General features: G+C 47.3%; 1 protein-coding gene across 2 annotated transcripts in view; it reads left to right on the top strand.

The window, feature by feature from the left end:
* Positions 1 to 14,961, top strand: part of cachd1 (cache domain containing 1) — a 155,713-nt gene that overhangs the window by 109,104 nt on the left and 31,648 nt on the right. For both annotated transcript variants that reach the window (XM_036978626.1, XM_036978627.1), the window contains exons 9-16: positions 1,378 to 1,611; positions 1,983 to 2,132; positions 3,968 to 4,091; positions 9,145 to 9,262; positions 10,976 to 11,144; positions 11,261 to 11,403; positions 12,830 to 13,011; positions 13,380 to 13,490. In XM_036978626.1, the coding sequence (XP_036834521.1) occupies positions 1,378 to 1,611; positions 1,983 to 2,132; positions 3,968 to 4,091; positions 9,145 to 9,262; positions 10,976 to 11,144; positions 11,261 to 11,403; positions 12,830 to 13,011; positions 13,380 to 13,490 (1,231 nt within the window). The remainder of the gene's footprint in view (positions 1 to 1,377; positions 1,612 to 1,982; positions 2,133 to 3,967; positions 4,092 to 9,144; positions 9,263 to 10,975; positions 11,145 to 11,260; positions 11,404 to 12,829; positions 13,012 to 13,379; positions 13,491 to 14,961) is intronic.

Here is a 14,961-nt window from a genome sequence, read left to right as displayed (position 1 = left end):
AGGAGACTCTCAGATAGCAAATGTTCAGTTTTTCCTGAAAGATTATTTGTTTAGGACAAATCGCTCCGTTTTCTGCGTCACGTTTAGCTATGAAAAAACCCCTGTATCCAGGATTGTGTAAATCTATCAGCAAGCTCATTAGCATAACACAACGTTAACTATTTATGAAAATCGCAAATGAAATGAAATAAATATGCCATCTCTCAAGCTTAGCCTTTTGTAAACAACACTGTCATCTCAGATTTTCAAAATATGCTTCTCAACCATAGGAAAACAATCATTTGTGTAAAAGTAGCTAGCTAGAGTTAGCATTTCGCGTTAGCATTTAGCGTTAGCATTAGCGTTAGCATCCAGCATGCAACATTAACAAAAACATAAAAGCCTTCAAATAAAATCATTTACCTTTGAAGAACTTCTGATGTTTTCAATGAGGATACTCTCAGTTAGATAGCAGATGCTCAGTTTTTCCAAAAAGATTCCTTGTGTATTAGAAATAGCTCCGTTTTATACATCACATTTGGCTACCAAAAAAAATCCATAAATTCAGTCCTCAAAACGCAAACTTTTTTCCAAATTAACTCCATAATATCGACTGAAAACATGGCAAATGTTGTTTAGAATCAATCCTCAAGGTGTTTTTCACATATCTCTTCATTGATACATCGTTCTTGGACACATGCTTTCTCTCCTGAATCCCAGGAGAAAATGCCCGCACCTGAAGATTACGCACAAATTTAGACAAAGGACACCGGGCGGACCTCTGGAAAATGTAGTCTCTTATGGCCAATCTTCCAATGATATGCCTACAAATACGTCACAATGCTGCTAAGACCTTGGGCGAACGACAGAAAGTGTAGGCTCATTCCTTGCGCAATCACAGCCATATAAGGAGAGAATGGAAAACAGAGCTTCAGAAATTCTGCTAATTCCTGGGTGATGCATCATCTTGGTTTCGCCTGTAGAATGAGTTCTGGGGCACTTACAGACAAAATCTTTGCAGATTCTGAAACTTCAGAGTGTTTTCTTTCCAAAACTGTCAAGAATATGCATAGTCGAGCATCTTTTCCTGACAAAATATCGCGCTTAAAACGGGAACGTTTTTTATCCAAAAATGAAATAGCGCCCCTAGAGCTCTAAGAGGTTTTAACCAGGCAATTTTTCCACTTTGAAGTGAAAAATCGCAATGTGTACGTTTTTATTTTGTATTTTTGGGTGTCCTGTGTCCTGTGCATCAAACAAATACATGTGTGAACACAGTTTTTGAAATTGTCAACTTATTTTACAAGAAATAGTGAATCGTTCAATGGTTCCAATATATTTGAACGCATCTGCAAAACATCTGTAAAACATCTGTGTTGCTCTCTTCTTCCTCAACAGAGGGCGTGACGGGTCTGAAGGAGCTAGCGTTCCTGCGTGACCTAGCGGAGCAGAACTCTTTGAAGTACGGCGTCCCGGACCGCTCAGCGCTACCCGTGGTGAAGGGGAGCATGATGGTCCTGAATCAGCTCAGTAACCTGGAGACCACCGTGGGACGCTTCTACATCAACCTGCCCAACCGCATGATAGACCTGTCCTGCTTCAGCCTGCCCTACCAGGACCCCATGGGAGACGGTGGGTTTAGACACAGATCTAGGACCAGTTGGTCTGTTCTAGTCATTATGGTTAAGGCTAGAGCTGAGGTACAGGGATCTGATCCTAAATCAGTGGTAACGAATAGATGATAGATCTGTCCAGCTTCAACAGTTCCTAACAATTGGTCCTGGGTCATGGCTGTTAAAATTTGGGGGAGATTATAGTTGGGACCTAACAACTGGTCTGGGACCAGTTCTGCTCTTATGTCCACATCACGTTTAAGGTTAGAACTAATGTACACTGCTAAACCTAAATCAGTGGTAAAGAAAATATTATTAACTGGATCAGATTGATTTGGGCTCTTGGTGATCAATCAGTGTCATGTAAAACTATCTGTCCTCTCCCTGCAGGTTTCATCATGACGGTGAGCCGGCCCTGTTACTTTGGCAACCTGTTGCTGGGTGTGGTTGGGGTGGACGTGAACCTAGCCTACATTCTAGAGGACGTCACCTACTACCAGGATTCCTTGGCCTCCTACACCTTCCTCATAGACAACAAAGGTACACCTTATACCAACCCTAAACCCTACACACTAACCCTAACGCTGGCCTCCTACACCTTCCTCATAGACAACAAAGGTGTGTCCTACACCTCCACACTTATCCTAACCCAGCACTCTCCTCGAGGACAACAACTCCTATGTGAATGTCTTGTCTCAGCCTTTTAGTTCTTCTGTTATTAGTGCTCTCCTCTCCAGGCCACAGTATTGTATGACAGAGTAGGCCTCTCTGGGGCATCCCAGGGAAGATAACATTAGTGCTCTCCTCTCCAGGCCACAGTATTGTATGACAGAGTTGGCCTCTCTGGGGCATCCCAGGGAAGATAACATTAGTGCTCTCCTCTCCAGGCCACAGTATTGTATGACAGAGTTGGCCTCTTTGGGGCATCCCAGGGAAGATAACATTAGTGCTCTCCTCTCCAGGCCACAGTATTGTATGACAGAGTAGGCCTCTCTGGGGCATCCCAGGGAAGATAACATTAGTTCTCTACACTTGGCCACAGTGCTACAGTAGTACTGCTACTTTTGGACCCAGTGTCTGGCATAGTGGAGCCAGTGTTAGCTCTGACTCGGAGGGGGAGTGCCAGTCTGACTGAGTACGGTCATTAGGCATGCATAAGACCAGTTTGCACCCCATTAGCGGATGCAGGATGTGTTTGGCCTGATTTAGATATGCTTCTTCGTAATTTCCAACCTTTTTGTAGGCTATTTGTTAGTCAACTGGTCTATAAATGCAGCTTCTCTCCTGTCATTATATGTTGCCCTAGAAGACTAAATAAACCCCTCCTCTCCAGAATAATGTCATCTATAGAATGGTTCAGTTTTGTTGACATCGGTAAAGTTTTTTCTCTGTGTCATTTTCTTTTGTGGAGCAAAGACGTTTAGGGACCGGGAAGAAAATGCAATAATGCAAAAAAAAAAAAAAAAAATGTCTGTGCAAAATGTCCAAATGACATCAGTTGGACCAGTTGTAAGGAAATAGAAAGCTGTGAAAACGACCCAGCTATCTGAAGATGCAGAAAGAAAGCATATTTCTCCACTCCTTTTCCCAAGTCCAAATTTAGCCTACATTTAGTGCATAATTTCACTGCAAGAAATGTTTAATTCTGCAGGAGTTAATAGTAAGGCTATGTGAGAGGTTATAGACCTACAGTCAGTGTCCAGATTTCACTTTCCATTTAACCCATCTGAACAGGCTACAGTTCCTGTAGCAGGGACTGGGCCAGAGCTAGGGTTTGTCTCAGTGCTTCACGGCCACTACTTTTAGGTTTTCCTTTAGTGTTAACACAGACTAGCTATATTTAAGAGCTAGGGTGGTTTACTAGGGTGGTTTGGAAAGGCCATGCTCAGACATGTGTATTGACTGGGTTATTATGAAACTTGGTCAGCCTAGCAGTATATCCTCTGTACTCCCTAGAGGGATTTTGGTAAACAATCCGAATGGTTGGTGATATGGTCAGAGATACCTTGTCGTTAGAGAAAAGGGATTCTCCTCGCTCTTGCTCGCTCGGTCTCCCTAGCTCTCTCTCGGTTTGCCCTACTTAAAATGCAACCCCCCCCTTCTCTCCCTCCTTCCCTCCCTCGTAAGGGCTTTCAATCTCCCATAGCTTACTATTAGTGCTGCTCTGGTGCCTGCCTGGATACAGGACCACAGTACTAGGGGTCTAGGGGTGATCTGGCCTCACCCTGCCCAAGGAGCAGTAGCCCGTCCCTGGGGTGAGGTGGGGTCAAGGTGCTGGGGGCTGCATGAAGGGCTGCTCCTGTGAAGAGCCCCTGATGGCATTGATTGATGATGCTTTTTCAGTTCTGATGATGTAGTTGTTTTTGGTTTCCCAGGTTACACCCTGATGCACCCGTCCCTCACGCGGCCCTACCTGATGACAGAGCCTCCCCTCCACACTGACATCATCCACTATGAGAACATCCCTGGCTTCCCCATAGTACGGGACAACATTCTCCGGTGAGTTAGGGTCAAGGGTCAGGGGGCAATGAGAGGTGGGATTTCACCAGTATGTATAGATTCTGGAAACTCAAGGCAGACTAGTAATGTAGTAAGATGTTTTCATCCACTCTCTTTGTCATAGTGTCATGTCTTTTGCATCATAAAAACTGAAGACTTATTTATCAAATAACTCTCTGTAATTATTATTATTATGCGATTAAACTGATTAATCATGAACTGTAATTAACTAGGAAGTCGGGGCACCAAGGAAAATATTCAGATTATAAAGTTAGAATTTTCCTAACATAACTTTCAGATATTTTAATATCTGATCAATTAGTCTTCGAATTAATTAATTATTATTTACCTCACGTTAGTCTCATTCCAAACGTCGTAAATTGGTGGTCATCTGCACGAGCCCAGTCTTCACTATGAGTCATCCATACATCAATTGTTTTAAAATACTTTATTTACTAACTAAGTAATTCACAGAAATACATAACAAACAGTAGATATGGTTACATGTTAGTTGTTTACTCCATGTGTAACTCTGTGTTGTCTGTTCACACTGCTATGCTTTATATTGGCCAGGTAGCAGTTGTAAATGAGAACTTGTTCTCAACTAGCCTACCTGGTTAAATAAAGGTAAAATATTTTTTTTTTTAAAGGATGTCGAATCTTGTGTTCCTTTTGATGGCATAGAAGGCCAGTCTGAGATAGTTCACAGCTTTGTGGAAGTTACAGTGCCTTGCGAAAGTATTCGGCCCCCTTGAACTTTGCGACCTTTTGCCACATTTCAGGCTTCAAACATAAAGATATAAAACTGTATTTTTTTGTGAAGAATCAACAACAAGTGGGACACAATCATGAAGTGGAATGACATTTATTGGATATTTCAAACTTTTTTAACAAATCAAAAACTGAAAAATTGGGCGTGCAAAATTATTCAGCCCCTTTACTTTCAGTGCAGCAAACTCTCTCCAGAAGTTCAGTGAGGATCTCTGAATGATCCAATGTTGACCTAAATGACTAATGATGATAAATACAATCCACCTGTGTGTAATCAAGTCTCTGTATAAATGCACCTGCACTGTGATAGTCTCAGAGGTCCGTTAAAAGTGCAGAGAGCATCATGAAGAACAAGGAACACACCAGGCAGGTCCGAGACACTGTTGTGAAGAAGTTTAAAGCCGGATTTGGATACAAAAAGATTTCCCAAGCTTTAAACATCCCAAGGAGCACTGTGCAAGCGATAATATTGAAATGGAAGGAGTATCAGACCACTGCAAATCTACCAAGACCTGTCCGTCCCTCTAAACTTTCAGCTCATACAAGGAGAAGACTGATCAGAGATGCAGCCAAGAAGCCCATGATCACTCTGGATGAACTGCAGAGATCTACAGCTGAGGTGGAAGACTCTGTCCATAGGACAACAATCAGTCGTATATTGCACAAATCTGGCCTTTATGGAAGAGTGGCAAGAAGAAAGCCATTTCTTAAAGAAATCCATAAAAAAGTGTTGTTTAAAGTTTGCCACAAGCCACCTGGGAGACACACCAAACATGTGGAAGAAGGTGCTCTGGTCAGATGAAACCAAAATTGAACTTTTTGGCAACAATGCAAAACGTTATGTTTGGCGTAAAAGCAACACAGCTGAACACACCATCCCCACTGTCAAACATGGTGGTGGCAGCATCATGGTTTGGGCCTGCTTTTCTTCGGCAGGGACAGGGAAGATGGTTAAAATTGATGGGAAGATGGATGGAGCCAAATACAGGACCATTCTGGAAGAAAACCTGATGGAGTCTGCAAAAGACCTGAGACTGGGACGGAGATTTGTCTTCCAACAAGACAATGATCCAAAACATAAAGCAAAATCTACAATGGAATGGTTCAAAAATAAACATATCCAGGTGTTAGAATGGCCAAGTCAAAGTCCAGACCTGAATCCAATCGAGAATCTGTGGAAAGAACTGAAAACTGCTGTTCACAAATGCTCTCCATCCAACCTCACTGAGCTCGAGCTGTTTTGCAAGGAGGAATGGGAAAAAATGTCAGTCTCTCGATGTGCAAAACTGATAGAGACATACCCCAAGCGACTTACAGCTGTAATCGCAGCATAAGGTGGCGCTACAAAGTATTAACTTAAGGGGGCTGAATAACTTTGCACGCCCAATTTTTCAGTTTTTGATTTGTTAAAAAAGTTTGAAATATCCAATAAATGTCGTTCCACTTCATGATTGTGTCCCACTTGTTGTTGATTCTTCACAAAAAAATACAGTTTTATATCTTTATGTTTGAAGCCTGAAATGTGGCAAAAGGTCGCAAAGTTCAAGGGGGCCGAATACTTTCGCAAGGCACTGTATATACACTGCTCAAAAAAATAAAGGGAACACTAAAATAACACATCCTAGATCTGAATGAATGAAATACTCTTATTAAATACTTTTTTCTTTACATAGTTGAATGTGCTGACAACAAAATCACACAAATTATCAATGGAAATCAAATTTATCAACCATGGAGGTCTGGATTTGGAGTCACACTCAAAATTAAAGTGGAAAACCACACTACAGGCTGATCCAACTTTGAGGTATTGTCCTTAAAACAAGTCAAAATGAGGCTCAGTTGTGTGTGTGGCCTCCACGTGGCTGTATGACCGCCCTACAACGCCTGGGCATGCTCCTGATGAGGTGGCGTATGGTCTCCTGAGGGATCTCCTCCCAGACCTGGACTAAAGCATCCTCAAACTCCTGGACAGTCTGTGGTGCAACGTGGCGTTGGTGGATGGAGCGAGACATGATGTCCCAGATGTGTTCAATTGGATTCAGGTCAGGGGAACGGGCGGGCCAGTCCATAGCATCAATGCCTTCCTCTTGCAGGAACTGCTGACACACTCCAGCCACATGAGGTCTAGCATTGTCTTGCATTAGGAGGAACCCAGGGCCAACCACACCAGCATATGGTCTCACAAGGGGTCTGAGGATCTCATCTCGGTACCTAATGGCAGTCAGGCTACCTCTGGCGAGCACATGGAGGGCTGTGTGGCCCCCCAAAGAAATGCCACCCCACACCATGACTGACCCACCGCCAAACCGGTCATGTTGGAGGATGTTGCAGGCAGCAGAACGTTCTCCACTGCGTCTCCAGACTCTGTCACGTCTGTCACATGCTCAGTGTGAATCTGCTTTCATCTGTGAAGAGCACAGGGCGCCAGTGGCAAATTTGCCAATCTTGGTGTTCTCTGGCAAATGCCAAACGTCCTGCACGGTGTTGGGCTGTAAGCACAACCCCCACCTGTGGACGTCGGACCCTCATACCACCCTCATGGAGTCTGTTTCTGACCGTTTGAGCAGGCACATGCACATTTGTGGCCTGCTGGAGGTCATTTTGCAGGGCTCTGGCAGTGCTCCTCCTGCTCGTCCTTGCACAAAGGCGGAGGTAGCGGTCCTGCTGCTGGGTTGTTGCCCTCCTACACAGCCTCCTCCACGTCTCCTGATGTACTGGCCTGTCTCCTGGTAGCGCCTCCATGCTCTGGACACTACGCTGACAGACACAGCAAACCTTCTTGCCACAGCTCGCATTGATGTGCTATTCTGGATGAGCTGCACTACCTGAGCCACTTGTGTGGGTTGTAGACTCCGTCTCATGCTACCACTAGAGTGAAAGCACCGCCAGCATTCAAAAGTGACCAAAACATCAGCCAGGAAGCATAGGAACTGAGAAGTGGTCTGTGGTTATCACCTGCAGAACCACTCCTTTATTGGGGGTGTCTTGCTAATTATCTATAATTTCCACCTGTTGTCTATTCCATTTGCACAACAGCATGTGAAATGTATTGCCAATCAGTGTTGCTTCCTAAGTGGACATTTTGATTTCACAGAAGTGGTATTGACTTGGAGTTACATTGTGTTGTTTAAGTGTTCCCTTTATTTTTTTGAGCAGTGTATTCACATTCAGTGTGTCGCCGGGATCTCTGTTGAAAAGTTTGTTTCTGTTGGAGAGTCTGTCCACCCTCTTTCTCTCTCTGTTGTGGTTAGAATGGATAGTTCAGAGTGACATTCATTCATGTCGTTATAGAATAGGTGTTTCGTCAGTTGTCGGTCTTTGCGTTCAATGATACCGAATTCCTAGCTGCAGACTAGTAATTAATATCAAGGACTTGTTCTTATTCTGTTGGTATCGATAGTCTAAGTGTTTAACCACGTGGTATGGTTAAAAGATTCAACTATCTACTCAAACCTTAGCTTATACTCAGGTTTGTGGTCTCTCCTCAGACCTTGGCCCTCTCATGGTAAGCTGGTCTGCAACCTTTAGCCATCTCTTAATTGAGGTATGCTCGGTCTCCTCTCAAACCTTGGCCCTCTCGTTATCGAGGTAAGCTGGTCTGGTGATAGAAAACCGGGTGGGGGTTTTATTTGGAAGAGCAGAAAGGGGCCTGTCCCATGACGCCGGACTGTGCTCATGGGCGGTCCTCTGATTTAGTTAAACTCCAAAGGGAATTGGAGTTTCCTTCATTAAACAGTCCAAAATCACATTACACAATTTCACAAACAGTATCATCCTCACTTATTCATCTTATACAACAATTAGATGTTATCCTCATAACTGAGGCTATTGTATAAACAGCGTTATGGTAATGTGGCCGAATTGTCTCCCATGAGTTTCACAAAATTGTACCAAATGGACCAGTTCGTAGCTGGATTGTTCACCGATCTTTTATACTTTCTCCAGAACATAAATGTCTTTCGGTTCTCCAATTCTGTGAGGTGGAAGAAATTCCTTTGTTCTCTCTATGAAACTCACTCTCTCTCTCTATACTGTGGCCATGAGGAGATAGTCTCCTCCAGGAATTTACAACCTCTCTGACCACAGCAGCCTGGTTGTAGGAGACAGAGAGAGATGGTGCAGAGGTAGGGGGATGGTGCTCGCGGTGTCCAAAGAGGGCAACGTCATGACACTAGAAATCTTTGTTTATATACTGTAGTCTGAGGTGTTTTGGTGATCGGACTGCATTGCACAATCTTGTGTTGCTAATATTAACCCTCCTACTTCCTGTTCCTCTCTCCAGTCTGCCCCTGGGTAGTCAGGTGATAGCTGTGCCCACCAACTCCTCTCTGTCCTGGCACACCAACCGCCTCCGAGACCCTAGCAAGGATGCCTACAACGTCAGTTACACATGGAAACTGGTACGATGCACTGCTGATTGTCTGTCTGTCACACTGATTGTCTGTCTGTGTCTGTCTTGTCTTTCTCCTCTCTAGATCTATATCCTTTTTCCCCTCCCTTCCTTCCCCTCTGTCCCTCCCTTCCTTCCCCTCTGTCCCTCCCTTCCTTCCCCTCTGTCCCTCCCTTCCTTCCCCTCTGTCCCTCCCTTCCTTCCCCTCTGTCCCTTGCTTCCTTCCCCTCTGTCCCTCCCTTCCTTCCCCTTTGTCCCTCCCTTCCTTCCCCTTTGTCCCTCCCTTCCTTCCCCTCTGTCCCTCCCTTCCTTCCCCTCTGTCCCTCCCTTCCTTCCCCTCTGTCCCTCCCTTCCTTCCCCTCTGTCCCTCCCTTCCTTCCCCTCTGTCCCTCCCTTCCTTCCACTCTGTCCCTCCCTTCCTTCCCCTCTGTCCCTCCCTTCCTTCCCCTCTGTCCCTCGCTTCCTTCCCCTTTGTCCCTCCCTTCCTTCCCCTCTGTCCCTCCCTTCCTTCCCCTCTGTCCCTCCCTTCCTTCCCCTCTGTCCCTTGCTTCCTTCCCCTCTGTCCCTCCCTTCCTTCCCCTCTGTCCCTCCCTTCCTTCCCCTCTGTCCCTCCCTTCCTTCCCCTCTGTCCCTCCCTTCCTTCCCCTCTGTCCCTCCCTTCCTTCCCCTCTGTCCCTCCCTTCCTTCCCCTCTGTCCCTTGCTTCCTTCCCCTCTGTCCCTCCCTTCCTTCCCCTTTGTCCCTCCCTTCCTTCCCCTCTGTCCCTCCCTTCCTTCCCCTCTGTCCCTCCCTTCCTTCCCCTCTGTCCCTCCCTTCCTTCCCCTCTGTCCCTCCCTTCCTTCCCCTCTGTCCCTTGCTTCCTTCCCCTCTGTCCCTCCCTTCCTTCCCCTCTGTCCCTCCCTTCCTTCCCCTCTGTCCCTCCCTTCCTTCCCCTCTGTCCCTCCCTTCCTTCCCCTCTGTCCCTCGCTTCCTTCCCCTCTGTCCCTCGCTTCCTTCCCCTCTGTCCCTCCCTTCCTTCCCCTTTGTCCCTCGCTTCCTTCCCCTCTGTCCCTCCCTTCCTTCCCCTCTGTCCCTCCCTTCCTTCCCCTCTGTCCCTCCCTTCCTTCCCCTCTGTCCCTCCCTTCCTTCCCCTCTGTCCCTCCCTTCCTTCCCCTCTGTCCCTCGCTTCCTTCCCCTCTGTCCCTCCCTTCCTTCCCCTCTGTCCCTCCCTTCCTTCCCCTCTGTCCCTCCCTTCCTTCCCCTTTGTCCCTCCCTTCCTTCCCCTCTGTCCCTCGCTTCCTTCCCCTCTGTCCCTCCCTTCCTTCCCCTCTGTCCCTCCCTTCCTTCCCCTCTGTCCCTCCCTTCCTTCCCCTCTGTCCCTCGCTTCCTTCCCCTCTGTCCCTCTCTCACTCCCTCTCCATAACGTAACAAGCCAGTAATGCAGTACTGCATCTTCATCTTCTTTGTCCCTCTCTCCCAGAGGTAGTTCCAGAGGTAGTTCCAGAGGTAGTTCCAGAGGTAGTTCCAGAGGTAGTTCCAGAGGTAGTTCCAGAGGTAGTTCCAGAGGTAGTTCCAGAGGTAGCCCTGAACCTCAACTCCCCTTACAAGTTAGGATCAGTCATGACTTATCAATGGATTGTGGAAAAACTATGCCTCTAGCTGTGTCTCTGCTCTGTATCACTCTATTCTAAGTAGAAGCTCCTACACAAAAACATCCATTATCTTCTCCCTCAATCCCTCCCCAGGTCCAGGACAAGTCGTTCATCCTGTGCATAGTGAACGTCCAGCCAGAGATCCCTGTGAAACACCTGAAGAACCTGAACACTGCTCCCAGCTCCAAGCTGCTCTATCACCGCCTGGACCTGCTGGGTCAGCCCAGCTCCTGTCTGCACTTCAAACAGCTGGCCACTGTCGGTAAGACCTGAGGCCACATCGGCAATGACTGTGAGAGAGGAACTAGGCTTGAGGCAGAGATTTTAGAGCTTTACATTTAGTCTCTATTTTCCTCACTCTCTCTGTCTCTCTGTCAGAGAGTCCTACAGTGATGCTGTCTGCAGGGAGTTTCTCCTCGCCCTACGAACACCTCAGCCAACCAGAGACCAAACGCATGGTGGAACACTACACTGCCTACCTCAGTGATAACACACGTCTCATTGCCAACCCTGGACTCAAGGTACTCACACACAGTTGGCAGTCATTAACACAGAGAAGCCAAACCAATATCAAACACGTATCTTCTGGAAAGACTTGTGAGCCAAACCACACTAGCTAACACCACCAAAAGAAAGACAACGAACTGCCCCTCAAGTCTCTTAGCTCCACTGCCTTCTTTGTCTTTTAGGTGAAGCTAGGAAGCTAGAGAAAAGCTCCATGTTTTTAGCCCCTTTCTGTATGTGGTGAGAGAGTGGTGGAGAGACTGAGATACTCTCTGTATGTGGTGAGAGAGTGGTGGAGAGACTGAGATACTCTCTGTATGTGGTGAGAGAGTGGTGGAGAGACTGAGATACTCTCTGTATGTGGTGAGAGAGTGGTGGAGAGACTGAGAGACTCTCTGTATGTGGTGAGAGAGTGGTGGAGAGACTGAGAGACTCTCTGTATGTGGTGAGAGAGTGGTGGAGAGACTGAGAGACTCTCTGTATGTGGTGAGAGAGTGGTGGAGAGACTGAGAGACTCTCTGTATGTGGTGAGAGAGTGGTGGAGAGACTGAGAGACTCTCTGTATGTGGTGAGAGAGTGGTGGAGAGACTGAGAGACTCTGTATGTGGTGAGAGAGTGGTGAAGAGACTGAGATACTCTCTGTATGTGGTGAGAGAGTGGTGGAGAGACTGAGAGACTCTCTGTATGTGGTGAGAGAGTGGTGGAAAGACTGAGATACTCTCTGTATGTGGTGGAGAGACTGAGATACTCTCTGTATGTGGTGAGAGAGTGGTGGAGAGACTGAGATACTCTCTGTATGTGGTGAGAGAGTGGTGGAGAGACTGAGATACTCTCTGTATGTGGTGGAGGGACTGAGACTCTCTGTATGTGGTGAGAGAGTGGTGGAGAGACTGAGATACTCTCTGTATGTGGTGGAGGGACTGAGACTCTCTGTATGTGGTGAGAGAGTGGTGAAGAGACTGAGATACTCTCTGTATGTGGTGGAGAGACTGAGATACTCTATGTATGTGGTGAGAGAGTGGTGGAGAGACTGAGATACTCTCTGTATGTGGTGGAGAGACTGAGATACTCTCTGTATGTGGTGGAGGGACTGAGACTCTCTGTATGTGGTGAGAGAGTGGTGGAGAGACTGATATACTCTCTGTATGTGGTGGAGGGAATGAGACTCTGTATGTGGTGAGAGAGTGGGGGAGAGACTGAGAGACTCTGTATGTGGTGAGAGTGGGGGAGAGACTGAGAGACTCTGTATGTGGTGAGAGAGTGGGGGAGAGACTGAGAGATTCTCTGTATGTGGTGGGAGAGAGTCTCTACTCTCTGTACGTGGTGAGAGAGTGGGGGAGAGACTGAGAGACTCTCTGTGCGTGGTGAGAGATCCTGATCTGGGCCTACCTTGCATTAAAGCGAGAGCTCAGCTCCTCTGTCTATATCGCTCTCTCCCTCTAGTCGTCGGTCAGGAACGAGGTGATGGCGACCAGTCACGTCACAGATGAATGGATGACACTCATGGAGATGAGTAGCCTCAACTGCTACATTGTGCGCCGTTACATAGCAACGCCCAATGGAGTGCTTCGGATTTACCCCGGCTCACTCATGGACAAAGCCTTCGATCCGTCCCGGAGACAATGGTGAGGTTTATTTAGGAGTTGTGGGGGGGTAGTTCCAGACTCCTAGAGAGGGATGGGAAGTTGATTCCTGCTCCACAGTGTTCTGGCCCGGTTCTCATAGCTTTCTGTTTACGGCTGGAATGATTCACTTTCTATGGAACAGTCTCAGTTCTACTAAATCCTTTATGACACTTTTCATTTTGAACCACCGTCTGGAATAGTCAGATATATTTTAGTGTCAATGTCTGTTAAATGTTTTTCCCAGCCTTTCGTTAGTAGACAGTATCCACGTGTATTGTTGTGGAATTAGCATGTTGTGTCAAGGTGTTTGTTTTTGTTTCCTATCACACTGACCATGATCTTTAACCTCTAACCCCTGACCCAAACAGGTACCAACATGCAGTGGCGAACCCTGGCCTCATCACCTTCACCGGGCCTTACCTGGATGTGGGCGGGGCCGGATACGTGGTCACCATCAGCCACACCATCCACACCTCCAGGTAGGAGGACAAACACACCATCTTCCTCACCGTCCACACCTCCAGATAGGAGGACAAACACACCATCTTCCTCACCATCCACACCTCCAGGTACTGTAGGAGGACAAACACACCATCTTCCTCACCATCCACACCTCCAGGTACTGTAGGAGGACAAACACACCATCTTCCTCACCATCCACACCTCCAGGTACTGTAGGAGGACAAACACACCATCTTCCTCACCATCCACACCTCCAGGTACTGTAGGAGAACAAACACACCATCTTCCTCACCATCCACACCTCCAGATAGGAGGACAAACACACCAGCTTCCTCACCGTCCACACCTCCAGGTACTGTAGGAGGACAAACACACCATCTTCCTCACCATCCACAACTCCAGATAGGAGGACAAACACACCATCTTCCTCACCATCCACACCTCTAGGTACTGTAGGAGGACAAACACACCATCTTCCTCACCATCCACACCTCCAGCTACTGTAGGAGTACAAACACACCATCTTCCTCACCGTCCACACCTCCAGGTACTGTAGGAGTACAAACACACCATCTTCCTCACCATCCACACCTCTAGGTACTGTAGGAGGACAAACACACCATCAGCCACACCATCCACACCTCCAGCTACTGTAGGAGTACAAACACACCATCTTCCTCACCGTCCACACCTCCAGGTAGGAGGTAAACACACCATCTTCCTCAATGTCCACACCTCCAGGTACTGTAGGAGGACAAACATACCATCTTCCTCACCATCCACACCTCCAGGTAGGAGGACAAACACACCATCTTCCTCACCGTCCACACCCCCAGGTACTGTAGGAGGACAAACACACCATCTTCCTCACCATCCACACCTCCAGGTACTGTAGGAGGACAAACACACCATCTTCCTCACCGTCCACACCTCCAGATAGGAGGACAAACACACCATCTTCCTCACCGTCCACACCTCCAGGGACTGTAGGAGGACAAACACACCATCTTCCTCAAGTCGACACCTCCAGGTACTGTAGGAGGACAAACACACCATCTTCCTCACCATCCACACCTCCAGGTACTGTAGGAGAACAAACACACCATCTTCCTCAACGTCCACACCTCCAGGTACTGTAGGAGGACAAACACACCATCTTCCTCACCATCCACACCTCCAGGTACTGTAGGAGAACAAACACACCATCTTCCTCAACGTCCACACCTCCAGGTACTGTAGGAGGACAAACACACCATCTTCCTCACCATCCACACCTCCAGGTACAGTAGGAGAACAAACACACAATCTTCCTCAACGTCCACACCTCCAGGTACTGTAGGAGGACAAACACACTATCTTCCTCACCGTCCACACCTCCAGGTAGGAGGACAAACACACCATCTTCCTCACCGTCCACACCTCCAGGCACCGTAGGAGGACAAACACACCATCTTCTTCACTGTCCATACCTCCAGGTACCGTAGGAGA

The sequence above is a fragment of the Oncorhynchus mykiss genome, chromosome 5 (assembly GCF_013265735.2).
Source record: "Oncorhynchus mykiss isolate Arlee chromosome 5, USDA_OmykA_1.1, whole genome shotgun sequence".
NCBI lineage: Eukaryota > Metazoa > Chordata > Actinopteri > Salmoniformes > Salmonidae > Oncorhynchus > Oncorhynchus mykiss.
This window is presented reverse-complemented; position numbering and strand designations above follow the sequence as displayed.